General features: G+C 40.6%; 1 protein-coding gene across 1 annotated transcript in view; it reads left to right on the top strand.

Moving 5' to 3' along the window:
• Positions 1-20,234, top strand: part of LOC128297014 (uncharacterized) — a 65,178-nt gene that overhangs the window by 31,303 nt on the left and 13,641 nt on the right. The window contains exons 2-4 of the mRNA XM_053032565.1: positions 7,647-7,763; positions 7,834-8,014; positions 8,410-8,661. Of these exons, the coding sequence (XP_052888525.1) occupies positions 7,647-7,763; positions 7,834-8,014; positions 8,410-8,661 (550 nt within the window). The remainder of the gene's footprint in view (positions 1-7,646; positions 7,764-7,833; positions 8,015-8,409; positions 8,662-20,234) is intronic.

Below are 20,234 nucleotides of genomic sequence, written 5' to 3'. Positions count from 1 at the left end.
AGGAAATACAGTTTTTTTTAGTTTTTAATATGCTTTTAATGTATTGGCGTTGTGCTACAACATGAGTGAGTAATATCACCTTGTTTTAATTGTAGCTCGCCAAACTTGACTAATCGATACGTGCATTTTAATGAAACAGAACGAATCTGTTAAAGTTCAAGTGATACTTTCGAAACAGAATGCCCTTTGGGCTAGCGGAAGTAGAATGAGATTTATTTGAATATTTTATACCATAAGATGCTCCTACCGGTCGAACCGTCCACCGCATCTCATCACTCGTGTAGAATGATGGATGCTGTTGCTATTTGTTGTTATTGTTTTGCGATGCAGACAAAATTGCATATCAGCACTATCCTTTGCATCCTTGCGTATGCGAAGCTTGGGCTACTAGATGCCATCGAGATGATGCAGTTATTTGTAATCGTTGTAGAACGATGTTTTAGAATGTTTCTTTCGTGAAAAACCTCAACGGTTTAGATGGATTGAAGGATCTAGTAGACATTGCACAAGAATGAAAAGCTTTCTACTCCAGCTTAATCCGTGGCGATTGCTAAGGATGTTAAACAACCCTTATTTAAGCAACGATATCCCCCATCCCCTATCGTTTCAATGTGGTAGGTTTTTTGTCCGCTATCTAGAAATATTTCCGACCTATGTGCCTCTAAGGTTGCCTTGTTGGGATCGATTCCACTGTAGTAAAGCAGAAGCATACGGTGGAAATGTTTTACGATGTAACCATTTTTATAAGCCTGCTGCCTGTGGTACCTTGCTCGGAAGGGCTCGATGACTCGTCAGGATTTTCAAGGCAAGCAGCAATCGTGCCTTTACAATGTACCTTTCCTTCAGATGCTGACATGTTGAAAAACAGTACTCACACACATATATACAAATCCCTTCCTACCGGTTGACTTTCACGCTAGTAAGCGCTGTCTGGCTCCAAAAAAAACCGCTGTTAAAGTATTTATACATCGGCCATGAAACGAGGCGGGGCGCTGTGGGATGCTTCAGCTCACGGGTTCCGATCCACATCCGGCGTGCTTAAGCGGTGTTTGCTAACACATGCTGCTTGAAACAACCAGAATTGTCATTCCTTTGAACGTCGGATCTATTCTGCTAGTGACGGCGTGTTTCTAGCGTTATCGGAAGACAAATCCTGCTACTAGACAGGATAAGAATGGAAAACAAAATTCTTTCAACGCCACTGTACGCCATCGTTCACCATCAACCCCACAATATGCTGTGCTGTTTCGTTTCGTCGAAGGACGGCTGTGAATAAGAAATCTTTCCATATAATACCAACCTACCGAGCGATGCGACGAGTACGACGCAACTATTTGTTGGTGTGCAAATTACAAAACTTCACCCACTTCAACACCATCTCGTTTCACTTCGCTGCTGCTGCTGCTGCTGCTGCTAGCGAGTAGAATGCTCAGCGCACATTCATTAAACCGTATGGTTTATGGTTTTTCTTACGAGGCAGCACTCAGGTCGTTGCTGAGAGGGTTTTCGTCCTGTGAGAAAAGGGTAACCGTTTCCATCTGCAATCCTCGATTAGGTGACAAAACACTAGCATAAACTGAATAAATTTCACTTCTAATTAATGCTAGCGACGAAAAGTGCGACAACGTCTGTTTCAGTTTCGTCCGTTACGGCATTTCACAATAACAATAATCACTATAAGTGGCCGTGGAATTATACAATAGCACTATGCTGTTGGTTTTAATGCTTTTATTTGTAAAATTTGTTAATTTCTGTACTTTCTAACAATAATATTTGAAACCGCGAAGTAGCCTTCGATAATTGCATTTTAGTTATCAAACAATAAATAATTCTTTCATTTCATTCTCAGAAGATTATTTTTGACAAAATGACTGTTTCTCAAACTGTGATTTACTTTGTGTGGTCTGTGGTCTGCTTTTTTCCAATAATAACGCGACTGCAATTGACATAATGCATATATATTTATCGCTCGCCGAGTAAATATTAACATGACGACGCTTTACAAAGATGATTAATGTGGCCTGATAACGCATAACGATGGTAATTTTGTTGTGCTGCGCTCAAATCAACACTCCCGAGCCCATGTCTCGTTGTGGCATCACAGTATTGCTAGTCCACCGAACAGGAAAACCGGCAAATGACAAGAAGTACATTCATCATACCGGTGCTGGCTTTGTTAAGTTAACTACTGAAAGAAGCTTTTTTTAGCGACGTGCGTGGGCTTAGCAAACGCTTTTAAGGCATGTTTACTGTTCGTTAAACAAAAAATCTACAAGGCATGTATTATTTTTTTTTATCCAAGAAGAACGACCAGGTCGTATTGCTGAGCTATGTAATGTTGTGGCAACTGATTTGTTTACTCGCCAGATTTTCCACCAGCCCTATAATTGTATTCTATAATGCCTACCGTTAGGGAGTCGTCTTGTGGGTTGCTTATGTCCTCTTTACCACTACAGGTGATTTACGACTGCAGCAGTGTTGGCAGGAGGAGCTAGCACCGCACTGGCAGGGATGGTGCCGTATGATTTATACACGGGCTGGGTTGCAACCCTACCCAATGAGCGCGATAAGCACCAATTCAAACGGGTCATTTACCTTAAGGATGCGCCGGGGAGTGATAGAGAATGATTTTACGATCTCCGTCTCCGAGCAATTAGGGTAAACAGTGTAATAGTGTTGTTTTGTCGTGATCAGTAAAATTAAATTTACTCTCTAAGCAGTTTCCATCGCAACGTGCATTTCAAACCTCTCGGCCAGCATTGAAGAATGTGTTTTGATTGTATATTTACGGTATCCAAATGTTATAACATTTTTACTTTATATGTATGTTATAAAAGTTATCAATTTTGAGGTTTTAAAATTAGAGTATAACATACTAAACAAAATTATTACCTCTTTTTTCTATTTCTTTTTCAATTTGCATTTGTTTTTGCATCGCCCAATATGAACTTAAGTGCACCTTAAATGCCATTCAATATTTGTTACTTACGTACATAACAATTTACGAGAAAAAGTGACACATTTTCTTTACTTGGGCCTTTTAGCAATTCAAGTGGAGAGAAGGTCCTTTTTAGCAAAAAAAAAACAAGTGGTAAAACGTACCACCAGATAACGAGTGATTAAATTAGCGTAATTTATTACAGTCTTCATCTACTCATCGCCAGAGTACGGTCGCTTATTCATTCGTTGGTTCGTTTTGTTTGTTCGTAGATTCGTTGATTTTCGCTGGTTTCAGTTGGCAGTTGGAAAGAAACTGCGCATATCTTACGACATTCGTCTAGCTCATAACCTATCAACCAGTTACACTCAGGCACCGCAAATTTGCCATGAACCGTTTACTCCGAGTATTTGTTAGCCTGCAGTGTAGGTAACTGAGATTATTCTCTTCCCGTTCTTTGACCAAGTTTCCAGGTTACCACCTGAAGGAGGTTACCTGTGGATGATAGAATTATGGTAACTGGCAAAAAAAATACTCCGTTCCAGCTAGTTACCTTTACAGAACGGCGTACTAATGTTCGGACTAAAGATAGCATACACCCAGATCGAAGCACTGTATAACGGCTGTAACTACTCTGATTGGGCACGGCACAGAATCGTGGTGATTTCATTCTGTTTTATTAACCCTCCGTACCGTGTAATTAAATTTCCTCGCTATGTTTCTGCTGCTTTATCCATTTGCTCTGATTTACTTGTATGGTTTCAATCGCTTTTGAAGCGTTTATTTTGGCGTAAATATCCACACATTTTCAGCAGTGCTGTGAGCTGGTTTCACAGTTCTACGTTCCGAGCCACGTCGACCTTTCCACAGAAACATTTGTTTGTAGGAAAAAACCACAAGTGCCAGTCCAATCATGGTGCTTGGTTCGCGAGAAATAAATGCTCTGGGGGGAGGGGGGGGGGGGGGGGGGCAAAACCCGTCAAACAAAAATGAAGTAACTGCATTTTGACGTCCTTACGCAAAATAGCAACAGGACGTAGCTAGCAGTACACCACCGAACGAGGGACTCGAATGTAATGTTTTACTCTTTTATCAGATTCAATTACCGTCCGTAAATGATGTTACCGACTTCCTGGGTGGCTGGGTGTTGATGTGCCCGGAACACCGCTGTAACCATTAAACGGGCCGGTTTAAAGGGTAGTAAATAAACGCTCACTTGCTTTTACCCATTCCTTCCTTCGCTCGCTCGCGACATGTTGTCCAACGACGGGTGAGTCGTTGCAGCGTTGGCCACGCTTGGTTGCGAGTGAAATTAATGAAAAATTATCGCTTACAGCGAAGATCTCTTCGAGTTCGAACCCCTCGGCGTTGCAGATTCAATGGAAACGGCACAAATGAATGAAGTGCGGCATGCTGTAATAACATAAATTTTGGACTTCATGCTAATTAAACATGGGCTGTGTAGTTTGATTTGGACAAAAAAATATTAAATTAAAGTGGTAAGGGCAAAGGAACGTAAAAATCAGTGAGAAAAAAAGCTTTGCATATGTATGTGGGATGGATCCCAATTGGTACACCCTGTGTTACGCGGGACGATGAGGAAATGCTGCTTGGGCTAATGAGTAAAGTGTTAACTGGGGGGGAAAGGAAAAGGATCGCATCGCGTTCGGGACGTGATCAAGAACACGTGGATTAGAACATTGGAACTTTGGAACAATATTATTTTCTTAATAAATCTCTATAATTCTTATATGCCCTACATGTATGAATCTCTATTTAAAATAAATTTATTGATATAATTGTGTTTGAAATGTAATTCAAACTGTTCTACAAAACATACACAAATATTACTCTTTCGGCCGAGTACTCCCGGGATAACATGCCCTTTCATTGTTCGGGGAATACCTGGCCTGGCCGTGAAATGGAAAAATGCAATACTACTCTTTAAGAATTTTCATTCCGAGCAGTAACTTCTGTACATCAAAAGAATCACGTTTTCACGAAGCTATATTAACGACTGCAACGACTACCATACCATACTAAAGCAAATAATTTCAGCTCAGTTCATACAATTTGCAATAAAATGTCAACCCTCCGGGTAGAGGATGCAGCAAACGGAAGTCATAAACAACATGCAACATAAAGCTTCAATGTCGATAACTGTTACTATCTCGAAGGGGTTGTTGTTGTTGTTGTTGTTGGTGCTCATGTTTATTTTGCATACGAACCTTCACGCTTCGCGCCAGCCAGTACAGCAGCAAACCAGAATCGCTACGGATGACAGCCTGTAAACATCGTTTTATATCAATTCACATGGGATTTAAATGCCTTCAGCGTGATCCTCAGACGAGCAAAAAAAAAAGCAAGCCGTTCGGTACACTTTAGGTAATATTGTAACATGTACCATGGCACGAAAACCGGGTTTCACCAGACAAGCGTATTACGACCTGTATGCCGTAATGGACAAAACGGCAGTACGGAACGACTTCAAAGTATAACACTTTGCCCCTGTTCCCTGTCACACAGCCGAAACGGAGCATTTTATGAGCTTCTAAATCCTCCTGCTGCCAAACGCTTGCCAAACGGGAAATACGTGCGCCAAAACGTTACCAAACCTGGGACTTCCGTGTGAACCAATCAACACTTTTTTCAGAATGCAGGATGCGGGGGCGAATGGGAACGCAAGCTCATAAAATTTTATCACCTTACCGCTTTTTAAACGCGATATCGCGCAGTATAGTTCAGACGCGAGCAGTAAAGGAAGGATTCCAATTTCGAGTGTGTCCGCGAGCGAGTCAATCTTATTCTGGTTAAATTAAAAGTTTTTTAAACGCCAGTTCAACAGGTGCTGTTGTTGTCATGCAAATTGACTGTTTTGTGGTTGGTGAGAGCGCTACTGAATACGGTTAATTAAATCGTGAGTGGTGTTTGATTGCTGTGCAATTCATTGTGATTTCGCGAATCTATCGTTAAACGTCGCAGGGTAAAATAAAGTGAATCAAATACTTGATTAGTGCACGAGATACCAAGCTTGATGTACGCTCTGGCCCTTGAGCAACGTAATAACGGAACCCCATAACTTCGGGTGAATTTGCTATGGGACAGATGAAGTGAAAACATTTCATTTGTAGTCTCATCAGACGCTTGAACATGTGCCACAATCTATCAAATGTGACTGTCCTTCAATTTACCAACTAAGCTGGAAAACTACCAGGCGTCTCCATCACAAAGCATTAAATGGAGGCGCCTGGTCGTTGGAACGTGTACGCGGATGTCAACTATTTTCAAATAGTTTCACACCAAACGGAGAGGAAATGTAATGTTGCAACCGCACTTCAATCTTCACTAATCTTCACGCTTCGGCAAAAACCAGCGTTTTGTTCCAATGTGTGGCCACGGGTGTGCAGTAATCAAATTACTCCAGCTTCAACCCCGTCCCGATGCGCACCGTTAGAACACAAAAGATGGTGAAGTGGTGTGAAATGTACGAGATTTAAATTAATTTTTGCCCTCCATTCATCCCGTGCTATCCACCGCATTTGACGTGCCTACTGCTCTATTCAGAACTGTAACACCGGGTGTTGTTAACATGCTAACAAGCGCGTTCTCGTTGCTCGAGGGTGCGAACATTACCGTGGCGGCTTCCACGACGGTTTACGGAGTCAGGTATTTGAATAAATAACTTCATCTTCAGCATGCCAAATTAAATTCATTATATGCCACTCTTACCGTGCGTGGGTTTCAGGTTCGGTGACGTGTCGATCCTCGTTAGAAACCATCCTGGTAAATATCTTTATCTCTCACGGTTTGAAGCACTCTACCTGCCACACTAATCATCGGTTGTTGATGTCTTAACTTTAACTTTTATGTGTTTTTGATGCACAAGAAGTACAGGGGTGAATGTTACATCGGTTTTCGGGCTGATAGAGCATAATTTTTGATATTTTTGCAAATGATTAACATGTTTTCTAACATTTTAGAGAAGTTCAATTCACCCATCAATATCGTCACAGATAATCCTTCTCTTGTCACATAAACATAAATTGTCACATAAATATTGATGACTTTGATGAAAGTGTTCATGAATGATGATAAATTTTAACATTAATTTGCCAGCCATCGATTGATCGTGATACTAGTACCTATTTTATAATGTTTTAAGCGAAGGAGAGGTTAGTAATGTAATGTTTCATGTTGAGTAGTATGGAATGGAATGGACAGAAACGAATTTTAATTAGCAAGCAAATCGCATTAATCGGCACTTGAAATGCGAGCTTTTGGTTTAACAAATTGGTTTTATTCCAAGCTTTGCCGAGCCGTTTTACACCAGCTAGAAATGTTTCAGGTTGTGATTTAGCTTTTTTCTTTCAACATGAAACAATTGCTAATTGGCTATTGAACTTGTGCCCAAAACGTCTGGATAATGGTAAATCTACACCCAATGCTTGGATGAAGTATCCAGCACGAAGAAACAAACAACATCGCGAACAATCGGGTACGGTTATCAACGATGCACCGAAAGCAATTTTCAATGGAAGATTAATTCTACGATTTGAATTCAACGTCATAACGAGCAACTGTTGCAGACGATTTAATGGTTATTGCCCTCACACCTGCTGAAGCTATTGAGCCAATCCGCTGTAATGATTTTTTTTGGTTTGATTTATTGATTATTGCTTTTCTATTGCTGCACCTTTTGTCATTTCAGTCACATCACGCGCACGGCTGGATGGTTACCACCGATCGAGAACTGGGTGCAGACAAATGATTTACCGTACGGTTGGGAAAAAGCGGTCGACCAAAAAGGACAACCGTACTACATAAAGTAAGGTTAAGTAATAGCGAAATAGAAAACTACAGTTTGCTAATATCAGCGTCCGTGTCAATACTTTTAGCCATCTAAACAAAACTACCACCTACGAGGAACCGATCAGGCATCACGGTAATGATGCTCCACCCGAGCCACGTGTGGTCGTGCTGCAGCGCAGTCCTACGCTCGGCTTCGGGTTCGTTGCTGGGAGCGAAAAGCCTGTGATCGTGCGTTTTGTTACGGAAGGTGGGCCTAGTGTAAATAAGGTAAGTTTGCTTTACATTCAATCGAATGGATGCCACCAACCGTGCCATCAATTTTTTTGTTGATTATTTGCATATAATAGTATAAAGTATCAAAATCAAGATATATGCTTTTTGAAAGGGAAATTGGGCATGTGCTGTACTAAATTAATTATTTGGAGTGACAACAACGGTATGTTTGTTCATAATTCGCTGTATGAAAAAGCACTTTGACACTAAAAATATCAACCAATAGTGAAAATAAAATCTCCAAACTAACTAATGTCAAAATTATCCCGCAAGCTCGTCATTCTTAGCTCTTTATTAACCTCATAATACGAATGAAAAATACCTTACCGGGACTTTGTTTGGCTTTCGCGCGACGCTACACTTTCATGTCGTTCATATTCTTTTTCCAGCTGGAACCAGGTGACCAAATATTAGCTGTAAACGGTGAGGACGTCAAAGACGCACCCCGGGACCATGTGATACAATTAGTTAGAAATTGTGAATCCTCCGTCACGCTGCTCGTGTGCCAGCCGCAGCTCTATAATGCGGTCGGTCGAAAATCAACACTGCTGTCGGCGGGCAAGAAGGCGAAGCTGAAATCACGCCCCATTCGCGTTCGGTTCGCCGAGAGTGTCTGCGTAAACGGGGCACCATTATTTCCGGTAAGTACGCCAAAGACTTCAACAGGCAGTGCCTAGCGTGGATTTGTTTTCCCTCTTTCAAACCTTTGCTTCTATCAGGCACCTTGGTGGTCATGAAATGTACCACAGATCAGTGCTTGCGGGTCGCACCATGGGATATATTTTTCCGGTTTCCGGTTTTCGTTTCTTTCTCCCACTCGTTTCCGTTCGGACCATTAGCACAATATATACGGGGAGACATAGAAACCAAATCATTGGATAAAAGTCTACCAACCATCGTTTTGAGGGTTTTTGAAGGTGGTCAAGTATGTTAATTTATGTCGTTTCGTGTGCATTTCGACTGGAAGCTTGTATGTTCTGCCGGTCGAAAATGAAAGAAAATCTAACGCCACAGAAACGCTTGAACAGACGGAGCTAATTAAATTTAAACAGCCCTCACATGGATGAAACGCTCTTCTGCTAGGGTGGAGTCCTTTAGAGGTGAATTTACGAGACAGAATGGCCACTTTTTATCGGTACTTGAAGTGGTATTTATTTAATTTATTTCGATATTTTATTCAGTCGTCCTCGTTCCATCCATCTTTCACTTAACATCTGTGTGTGTCGATTTTTTCACTGTTTGAATATAAAGAAGGGAATTTGCCAAATATAGATTAGCGTGACCAAAACCATTCGCCACTTTCTGAAGGGTTCAGGACTATTTATGCAAGTGCTTTATTTTGAGACCGAAGAATAATACTCCGCTGCATAAATATTTTATTAACCTTTAATAGAGTGATACGTGATGTTGGTTTGCATTTCAATTAAAATAACACGTTAAAGGTGTATTTAAAAGCTTCCAAGTTAAATTCATTACTTAATTAACATTAAAAAATCAGGTTACAGCAAACGCTGCATCGAATAAATTAATAAAATGTGCTAAGTGCTTAATAAATGTAATATAAAATTTTATCTTGGCGAAAAAATATATTTTTCCTAATTATTCGTCAACTACTAATACCTCAAATTTGGATCGAACATATTGTATTAGGTGCGCAACTAAATAACGGCCGTTTTTTCATAAGTTTATTTTTACTCGTGTGATTTTTATTTGAAGAAATTGGGTCAATCAAAGTATTGGCCATTATTATTTATTACTTTCTTCCACCTTTCGGGTAAATCGCGGATTCCTTTTCGGAAAAATGATACGCTTTTCGACGCAATCCAGGTATCCGACCAATTCTGGATCTGTTCATAGGAGGAGAATTGCTGGTCAGCCAATGCATGTGCCATGGAACGGACCAGAAGGAAATCTGATGGTGTCAGATCCGGTGTATATGGCGGGTGCGGTAAAACATCCCATTTGAGGGTATGAAGGTAGTTCTTCACAGGTTGGGCAGCATGTGGCCGAGCATTGTCATGCAGCAGAATAACTTTGTCTTGGCGTGATGAATATTCTGGCCGTTTTTCACGCAGTGCTCGGCTTAAACTCATCAATTGTTTCCGGTAGCGTTCACCAGTGATTGTTTCTCCCGGTTTCAGAAGTTCGTAGTAGAGGACGCTGAGCTGGTCCCACCAAATACTCAGCATAACTTTCGAGCTATGGATGTTCGATCGATGATCTGATGAACTGATGATGTTGGGGTATGACCGGGGGATCCCCATGATTTTTTGCGCTTAGGATTGCTGAACAAAATCCACTTATCGTCTCCCGTCACGATTCTGTGCAGGAACCCCTTTCTGTTGTGCCGCTGGACCAGCAATTCACACATGCAGGGTCTGCGTTCAATGTCCCGCGGCTTCAACTCGTGTGGTAACCATTTGCCCTCCTTCTGTATCATGCCTAACGCATTCAGCCGTGGACTTTTACTATGAACTTTTACTAGGACGAAATAATCCCTGATTTGTTTACTCAGTTTGATTATGTCATTCCCGAACTTGATTTATGACGTTTGTAAACGTCAAAATCGCGCCACAGTCCACAGTGGTCCCATCGATTTAAAAACGGCCGTTATTTATTTGCAGACCTAATATATTGTTTGCTAAAAAATTATTTTAATGAACTGCTGTTTTAAAAAGGATATTTTCTCGTATGAAATTCCTTACGCTGGGATTAATTGGGATGTAATGGTTGACATTTGTTTATGCAATCATCTTCATAAAATCATCCGTTTCCAAAACTTATATTTAAATTAGAATCAGTCCCAAAAATCTAGATTATTTTAAATTGCTGTATAATATGAGCACAGAATTGCACCACAATAAAGCTTTATGATGTCCCGTCATTTAAGCTCCAAAGTTTGCGTACTTTGATATCAGCCCCAACCATCTTTTGTCCTCAACTCATGGAGACGCCCTCCGAAACGCCCGTCCCATTTCTGCGGCATCAAACAAAAGGCATCTCGGGTAGGGTAGTACACTGTTGTTTTCATTTAAAACTCTTCAGCAACTTTTCCGTTCCAGCGGGGGCGCTAAATCCATCACCAACCGTACCGATACCGATCGACGTGCGTAACAACCCTTTCAACACCGTGTTTCGGTGTTTATTGTGTACGACTGACGCGATCTAATCTGAGGTTTCCACTTTCACACCACCAAAAAATCATTCATCACAACAAATTGCCAAAGTTCCGCCCGCAAAACGGCCACTCCGTTCCCATCCACTACTTTGCCAGTATCCATCCTAGCCGGGTTTTCAAGAAATGGAGCCTGTACGAAGAATAATAAAATGTCGAAATTGAATTAATCATAATAATTCGATGACATGGAGTTCCTTGCACACATCTTCGTCAACCGTTCTACAGTTTATGGATTTTGCTATTTTTTCTCCTCCTCCAAAGGCACGTCTTTTCGGTTTTGACAAAACTGTTGCGTTCTGTCTCCAGTCATGCTGTCATCATCAGTCAAATAATAAACTCGGCACAATACCCGAAGAAACAAGTCAACACAAATGCTAAAACCACTCGTTAGGCAATGCGCAATATCGGAGGAGCACTTCTTGCAGGTCTCCGCCATCGCTCGGAAAACCGTTAATCACGATAGCGATAATGATGCATGCCTGGCACGGTGGCACTCCCGGCATGAAATGTATTGGCAAAATGAGGGAAATTTGTATGATCCTCTCCTTCTTTCGCCCTTTCGCCCACATTGTTTTTTTTTTACATGCGCACCAAAATCGTACCGGCGTTTGAATGGAGACGCCAAGTACTTCATGCACGAGTACGTGATTTCTTGATAGCTACTCTTCTGTACTTCACTCATCGGCTCACTCACGACTGAAAAAGCAATCGCAAGACAGTTGGAGGGGTAATTTTATGAAACATAAAAGTAGCAACAAAAAAAAAATATACGTTGGAGAGGATGGTTGTTAACAATTACCACAACGAGTCGCTGCTACTCGATGTGCTTTGCATCTTCATCATAATTAACCATTTAAGATAATAATCGAGTAGTGCTTATGTCGAGGCTATACCATTCCAGCTTTTCTCTATTTCGGATGTCGTCTATTACTATGCATTGCAAAATATGCTAATATTCAGGACTTGTTGTTTAATTTACTAATGTAAAGATTCATTTTGTTCATTTGTTATCGAGCAATTGCTATAAGCAATTTCTCTTATTTGATACTGAAAATATGCCATTATTGAACAAATTCAAAATCATGAGGCGATCTGTTATGTAATGAATTTCAGAGCAAAGTTTTGCAACAATGTAATCCCACACAACGCATCAAAATCCCGCACTACAATGAGACGTTTTGCAATCAGCTCATAAAAATAATCCTTTCTAGAGGAAATTGTTAAGCGCACAGCTCATTTTCAACCCTAGTCAAGATGTACTACGAGAGGCATGAAATTAGCTACTAATCTTCAGCTGCCTTTACTATGTTGCTAAACACGTCCCTGTTGAGTTCATTCCTTCCAGTGTAAATCAACGTGGGATGTAATGGCCTGCTTAGTTTTTTTTTGCAGCAGTTTGCTTGTACCATTTTCTTGTAGCAGCTTAAAAGGTCACCATTGTATACTTCGTAGCTTGCGCAATCACATGATGAAGCATACACCATATTCACTATTACTATTACTTTTTTAAATACATTTCACTCAACATTATTCTTAATATCAACCAAGCTATCCAGGTGGTGTATTTGTAACGGTTGTACACGGCAGGACCGGTACAAAATCCCATCGTTCGTGCGCATTCAGCCACGGGTAGAGAACGTCAAAACAAGGCAGAAATGGCAGACCTAGACCTCTTGAGAATGTAGTGCCACTAACGAAAAAGAAGAACTTTAAATGTGCATTAAAAAAAGGATTAAATATGCGAACCGCCGTGCATACTCGGTTTGACAACATGTGTTTAGCTTGACGGTTACTTGACCCACTTTAAGAATACAGGGAAAAAATCACGCTAAACCCATCATGACGCAACATAATTAGACTCATTTAAGAAGGAAAAAAATGGTTATAAACGACCTTTCGATGCTGTGGTAAACAGATTATTTAGCAAGAAACTTTTCCGTGGTGTTTTTTTTTTGTTCATTTCCACACCCATGTTTTTTTTTTCTTCCTGCAGTTAGCTCTATCTTCAGTGTCCTTTCCCTTACTCTTCGGTGTTCAAATGACCGCCATCCAATAAGGCCATTTGTTTTGTGTGCAAACCATAAAAAGTACCCGGGCGTCGGGCTCGTTCGTTACTCTCCAGGCTACGTTCAAAGCTAGTTAGCTTGATGACAGTTTTCTGTTGACGTAAAAATTAATTAGTTCATTTGGTTTGGGTTGCGATTCGTGCAAGCAACATTCTGGGTACATAGTGTTTAGCGGTATGTTTACTCTTTTTATCTACGCACAGAAAAAAAACGTTTTGGCGCAAGGTTTTCTTATAATACTTGCCTTTTTTATCTCGGCACCGAATAAATGCTGATATCTGTAATCTGAGTTAATTCAAGCCATTATTCTAACAACGAGGGCAAAAGCAAAAAAAGGGCAACATAATTAACTTTTTTGACAAAAATGCAAACACGCTGTACAGAAAATAATCTAGTACTTTTTAATGATTGACTCGCTTGAATTGAGTTGAAGCATATGTCATTTTTTGTGATGTTTTTGGCAGCTGTGGTTCAAAACGACAGGACAGAGTCAATATGCATTCAAACACCGATATCATGTCAAACGATTAAAAACAAATAAAAACTTTTTGCCATTTTTATATAACGATAAAACTAAATATGCAAATAAATTGGTTTATTTGCTTCAAAATTATCTCTAATCACAAGCGGTTTGTGTGAAAATTTTCGTATTGCTTATTTTACAATTTATAACTTTAATATTAGTCATAGTCAAATATTCTCCAGTATGAGTGACTCATTGTAGTAAAACTAAATCGAAATTCAACTTAATGCGTTTTATTGTTCGGCAAAATCAAAAACACTAAATGACCCTCTGGAACTTATAAACAACGACAAATGCAAAAGTATTTGCTGACTGCAGAAAATCTATTTGCACATTCATGTTTTCAACAATGAATTCATGTTTCCCATAACCATAACCTTCAATTCTAAAAATACTTTAAACTTTCTTTAAACAACACTTAATTTGACCATTTTCAAACGTGAACGTGTCTTCAGTTAAAGCCAGTTTCGGTATTGCGTACAGTCATTTAATGCGTATGCCTGCAAACCCTACATAATTTGCTGTTTCATTGCAATCCCATTCGGTTTCTGACATCGGCCAATTCATTCGAAATCATCTTCCCATTTTTCGTCGGCTTTTCCTCCTACACTTTCAAAACTAAACCAAAACACACTCGAAATTCGTTTAATCCTCCGCCGACTTTGAAACCGGTCTGTGAAAAAGTAGGATTAAAATTTACTTCTACCCGCCCAATATAAATTATCATCCTTCACTTCACTCGTCACGAACCAACCAAAGCTGTCCGTTTGGTTCGTTTTCTACCACTAAGCGCCGCACAAACAAGTTGACCCTAAAACAAAAACCAAAAAAAGGATGCTGATGATTATTCACGTAAAGCACGAAATTATTTCAAATGTTAAACCTCACAATCTCACACGGGTTCGGGTCGCCGAGCTGGTGCCGGATTAGCAAATGGAAAGCTTCGCAATTCGCAGCAGTCAGTTTGGGGTTTTTTTTGTGTTGTTGCGGAAAGTGGTTCTTCCTGCTACTTTTCCCCGGTGCCCGGGTCCTTGTAAACCGTAATAATTTACAGTTGACATTAAGTGAAAAAAGTTGCCCCAAATATTTCATCCCAAATGTAGACGAAGACTGTTGGACCTCCGCTCGGAGGGATAACTTACTGAAGCGTTATCATTTGTCGCTGGATTCTGTAAGGATCTTTAATGTGAGGCATAAAGGCCAAGTATAATATCATCACTATCATTAGCTATCCCGCATTTGTGGTTTGGTGATTCGTGAGTATTTAAGATGTTTTTTCTCCTCTGTTTAGTCAGAACTCCACTTTCATGCTCATAATAGTAGAAACAATAGTTCATAGCTACTCCAGTTTAACAACAAATATTGCAACTTTTATTATCGTGCTTAACCTCACTGAAACAACACACAATTCTCCGCTTACAGTAAATGTTGTATGAGGATCTCACTGCTTAAAGCAAAGCAAAATCTAATTCTACCGTTGTAGCATAAAATGTTATTGCATTTCTACATTACGCTACGGGACAGCTACCCGATTCGATAGCGCAGAACAGAAAACCAACGGAAATACGGGATTTTTGTCATCCGTACCGGAAGTGGCCCATGATTCGGGCGCGCTGAACAGGACACCATGCGCTTCCTTTTTACTTATTTATAAATAGATCCATTTTCGATACAGTTTTCTCTCCACAATATTTACTCGTAGCTCGTAAACACCCGTGCCCGCGGTGTCCATCCGTGTAACCTGCTCCCGTGTGTCGCTCCCAAATTGATGGAAAAACTACTCCGTTGATTAGGTTGACTGTGTTCGGCAGACTGAGGCTGAAAAAGAGTTAACACACTTTTTCTTCCCTTTCCTTTCCCTCCTTCCTTTCCCATGGCGGGGAAAATGGTTGTGGCCTGGCAATTTGCCCAAAAATGGTCACCGACCGGAGCAAACGGAGTGAGAGCCGCCGCCACCCACCGGCTTTAATAAAGTTGGTCCGAAAGTGGAAGCCAACTTCTTGGAAAGATAAAACAGTCCAATCGGGATTTTTTTTTGGTTGTTGTTCTATTATGTCCCTGTATTCGCTCGCTTTCGCCAGTCGAACTCGGCTAGAAGCGGCAGCAGTTTGCAAAAGCTTCTTGCAGCGAATACTTATTGCCTTCCGTGCGACATTGTGTTTCACACGGTGGCGAACTTTGCTTTTCGGTCCGGTGCGGGATAACGGATGATGATCATCGGTACGAACGGCACACATTGGCCGGATGATGATTCGGGCACCTTAAGATTAGCATCCTTTTTTTCTCCTCTTCTCTCCTGTAAACGCGTTCCTACACTTCGGCTTCCGATTTCGGAAGGTATCAAAGCTTTACGATGTCTTGATACTGCCCGGTTCGTAGTAAAAGGTTGTCCCCAAAGGTGAAGAAAATTGTTTCAGTGCAGACGAGAGAGAAGAAGAAAAAAACAGCAGCAGCACAAGCCCTAGAAAGCACCGAACGGTAAAGATGTATGTAATCACAAGGTACCGCAAATTGCAAGGCGGATGGGCGCGGCCGGTCACCATTTCGATTGTGAGTGAACCCTTTTTTTTTTGGGAGGACCAAGACCCCTTCCTCCTGCGTGCAGGAAGGGGTTTAAGTGGCAATTTGTGATGGTGACAAAAAGCGCACGAAATGGACTTCAGTTCATCCCGTTTCCTGTAGGTGCCCTGAGAAGGGTTAACCATGGCACGTTGGCTTGGATTTACGAAATGCTTTAAAAGAGATTCGTTCCCAAATGTGCTTTAATAATGGATGCCTTGTGGAACGTTGTTAAATAAGTTATGCTTAAAAGCACACACTTTCACACAAACATCAGAGTTCGTAAATGTGCAGTTAATACTTTTAAAAAGTGAATAATAATTATTTTTCATTCTTTTAGCTGCAGAACACTGATATAAACTCCCATTCAGACCCTTCCCGTGTAGCACCGACTATGAGTTCCCGGTTGCGTGGTTAAATTGAATGTAATACCTTACTATGATGCATGACCAAACAGGGGAATGTGGAATTATTAATATTATTTCCTGACCATCAAATTTATCTCCGGCATCATGCTAATGAATAATCAATTCCGAACACCGGTTGTCTTAAGCTCCTCTCAAATTGGGTCTTTAAAACTTCCGACCTTAAAATTCAAAACTCGTTGCAAAAAAAATTCTTATAGATGCTGCTCCTTGTTCCTAGTTGTATCCAGTTCTTGAATAAATATATAATCATTCCCTTTTTCCGGCGACTGTTCCTGACACGGCCAATAACTCATCATTTCCGGCCAGCATCACATTCCTTCCACCGGCCGGCTCTGGAGGGAATGTGATGTGCCTCCCACACAGTTTCTTGCTACCCTCTCGCCTCTTTGATTTTATTTGTTTCTCTTTTTAATCTTTTCGATGTACAATACAAACCAACCACACAACCACCGGTGTTAAGTTACCCTTTTCGTGGAATGCATACCGGCAGCGCAGCAGAACCGGCCTCGTGGGCTAAAATATATGATTTATGGTATTTTAATAATGCTCGCAGCTTGTGCCAAACCCCTCGGTTCGTAAACGGTTGGCATGTTTGGGTTAAGCAGAATCGTTGCCGTAAAGGTAGCGCCGAAATGGTTTGCTAATGATGTGATGTATGTGTGTGTGTGTGCTAGTCCATCAATCCCAAAAATTCATCAGGACCCCATCCGCTTCAAAGTGAAATTTTCCCCCTTATTTTGTCGGTAAAGAAATGAAAATGAAAGTTTCGAATTACTGGCAGGCGGTGGTAGAAATTGGGATGAAATGATCGCTTTAAAAGGCTGGAATAATGGCAAAAACCTATAACAACAACAACGACAACAAGAACAACAAAAAGAACAGGCAAAAGCTCTGAGGAATGTCGAATATTATTCGGAGGCAAAATACAGCAAAAACTCGAATGAAATCCCTAGAAATCCCCGAGCCTTACACTGTGTGCCATCATTTGATAGAAGGGTGTATCTTTTTCATAAAGTCTGCAGTTAAGTTAACTTGCCAGCAGTTCCGACATTGTTTTCACATTCTTTCAGAAGAGTTTTATGTTTCGAACATTGAACATGGTACACTTTTTTTGTTTGGATAAATACCCTAAGTTACTAAAATTAACTTAAGAAACGTGCTTGCTTCTGAAAGGTAAACTTAATGTTCTTTGGGAGAACTACAGTTCGTTTGTAATAAATCGTTTTAGTTCGAGTTTAAAACACAAAAATTGGAGCTATTTTCAGCCCGCTCAGACCCACCACTTTTGCTAAGTAATCGTTTTTGGCGACCGTTTTAACACCACTTGACCACGGACCAACCAACCACAGACACGAGGTCAATTCAGCTATTCATCACTTACTTACTCCTTACGGGGATTCACAATTCAAGCATTCTAATAAACGTCCTCGCGAGCTTCCGCTCTGTTCCGTTCTGCTTCGAATTGATTAAGAATGTCATAATAATCGAAAATTCTCCGCAGTCCTTAGTGTGTCAAGTGATTCTCAGACAGGAAAAAAAACCCCACTCGAGTTACCAAGCCCAAGCGGATCAACTCAAATCAAGTCAAAAAGAAATTCAATAGGGTGTGAAATTGTGTCTCATCTACGACGAATCAAATCTCAAATAAGGATGAACTCTGTGCACTTTGAATCCGCAAAGGTTTTCCGATTTGCGATTCTTTGGACCACGTTTTTATAACACAACCGTATCCCGTATTTGAATCGATTTTCTTCATTTTATGCAGTTACCCTAAACCACATCCGGAGTTGGGTTTCATTGACTGAGGAAACCGTAAATTGATTCCCACATGTTCAATTATGCACCGCTTGACAAATATAAACATATCTGCAATGGCTATACTCAAAATAAATTTAACTTCATAGCTTGGTTCAATCGTGTGTTTGAAAATAAATTCTCTTCTGTTAAACAATGTTCAGTTTTATAGCATCAATCTCTTCAATCAATGATTCTCCAATGTACCGTCAGTGAGGATACGCATTGATAAGGTATGGAACATTCGTTCAAGGCGAACTTATTAGTTCGGAATAAAAATGAAAATAAAGAAAAAAAGAATGCTATGCTTTGGCACCTTTTTGAATTATTTTTTTTATTTTTGCATATTGATGGACAATTTGATTCTCTGATCGCTTATCGATCGCTTCCCTTACCAACCAGTTCGTTTACGTTGATTCGATTTTTTATTCCACTTCGTTACAATTTATAGACGATGAGGACAAAATCGAACAATCTCCCCTGTTTTCGGTGGAGTTCATTCGTTGTATTGTTCCCAGCGTGGCATTGCATTGATGGCGCAACGGAAGGAAATTGTGGAAAGGAAACATGCGGACGGCTCAAAGTCGCTACGAGACGCTACGGGATCTGAGTAATACCTGCACGTGGAATTTATCTAAGCTAGATATTATATTGTGCGATGTCTTTAAAAAGATATGACAACGGAAAATGTAGAGTAACCCCCGCTTCGTTAGCATGCCTTGGTTGGCAACATGTTCACCTTTCACCCCATCTGCGCTAACAATCCAAATATTTATTCTGTGGATTGTGTGTGTGTGCCGTGCCTTCTGACATGATATCGGGCCATCGTACTTGTTTGCTCATCTTGCGTTTCAGTTTTTTTTCTTGTCCTGCTGAATTTGAATCCTGCTTCTTGCATGCTTGATCCTTATGCCGGGGTAAGGGGTTTGTTGCAAAACCTTCCACCGTCCACGAGCAGCAACATGTTTGCACATCCGGCTCCATCTATGTTGCCAGTTATTTTGCTTCTGTAAAACGCAAACTGCACCATCTTGGTCTCTTGGCCCGTTTGTTATCGTATCTTCTTTTTTTTTTGTTATCGGATGAATGAAACAGCCACGCCTCAGTTACCAAACCTTTTTCCTTCCGTATCGTAGCAACCAAAGGTTACTACGATGCTAAAAGGATGTGTACCGATCGTGATGATGGGAGAGAAAAAAAAACTACAGAAAATGGTACGCACTGTGAAATGGCTGAAAATTAATTCTCCAAAAGGTCCCTTCGTATGCGGCGAAGTTGTTATCACATATGCGATTTAAAGGAATGATACTTAGATAAACAGGACGACTGCTCTATACCTATACCTGCCTTCTTTAAGCTTGAGATCGAGTTAAAATAATATCATAGCAAATATTGTAAGCATGCTACTAAAGCAACGTTTCTCTGTTCTAAAGCGACAAGGTTATCTTCATGCGCTACCCTTTCTACGTCATGTTTCACGAGAATTCGTTGAGCCACTAACCCGATGATACTGTTTTGACCCACCAAAACCACAATCTTTTATTTAAACCCCCTACATGTGCTTTACTTCCAGCAGCAGCTGAGCTTCTGGAAGCTACAATTCAAATTGCAATCTCTTTCACTCACTCGCCCGCGTTGGCTGGATGTTCCTTCTCATTCACCTTTC

This window comes from Anopheles moucheti, chromosome 2 (assembly GCF_943734755.1).
Source record: "Anopheles moucheti chromosome 2, idAnoMoucSN_F20_07, whole genome shotgun sequence".
NCBI lineage: Eukaryota > Metazoa > Arthropoda > Insecta > Diptera > Culicidae > Anopheles > Anopheles moucheti.
The sequence above is the reverse complement of the archived record's forward strand: the minus strand, read 5'-3'. Positions and strand labels throughout refer to the sequence as shown.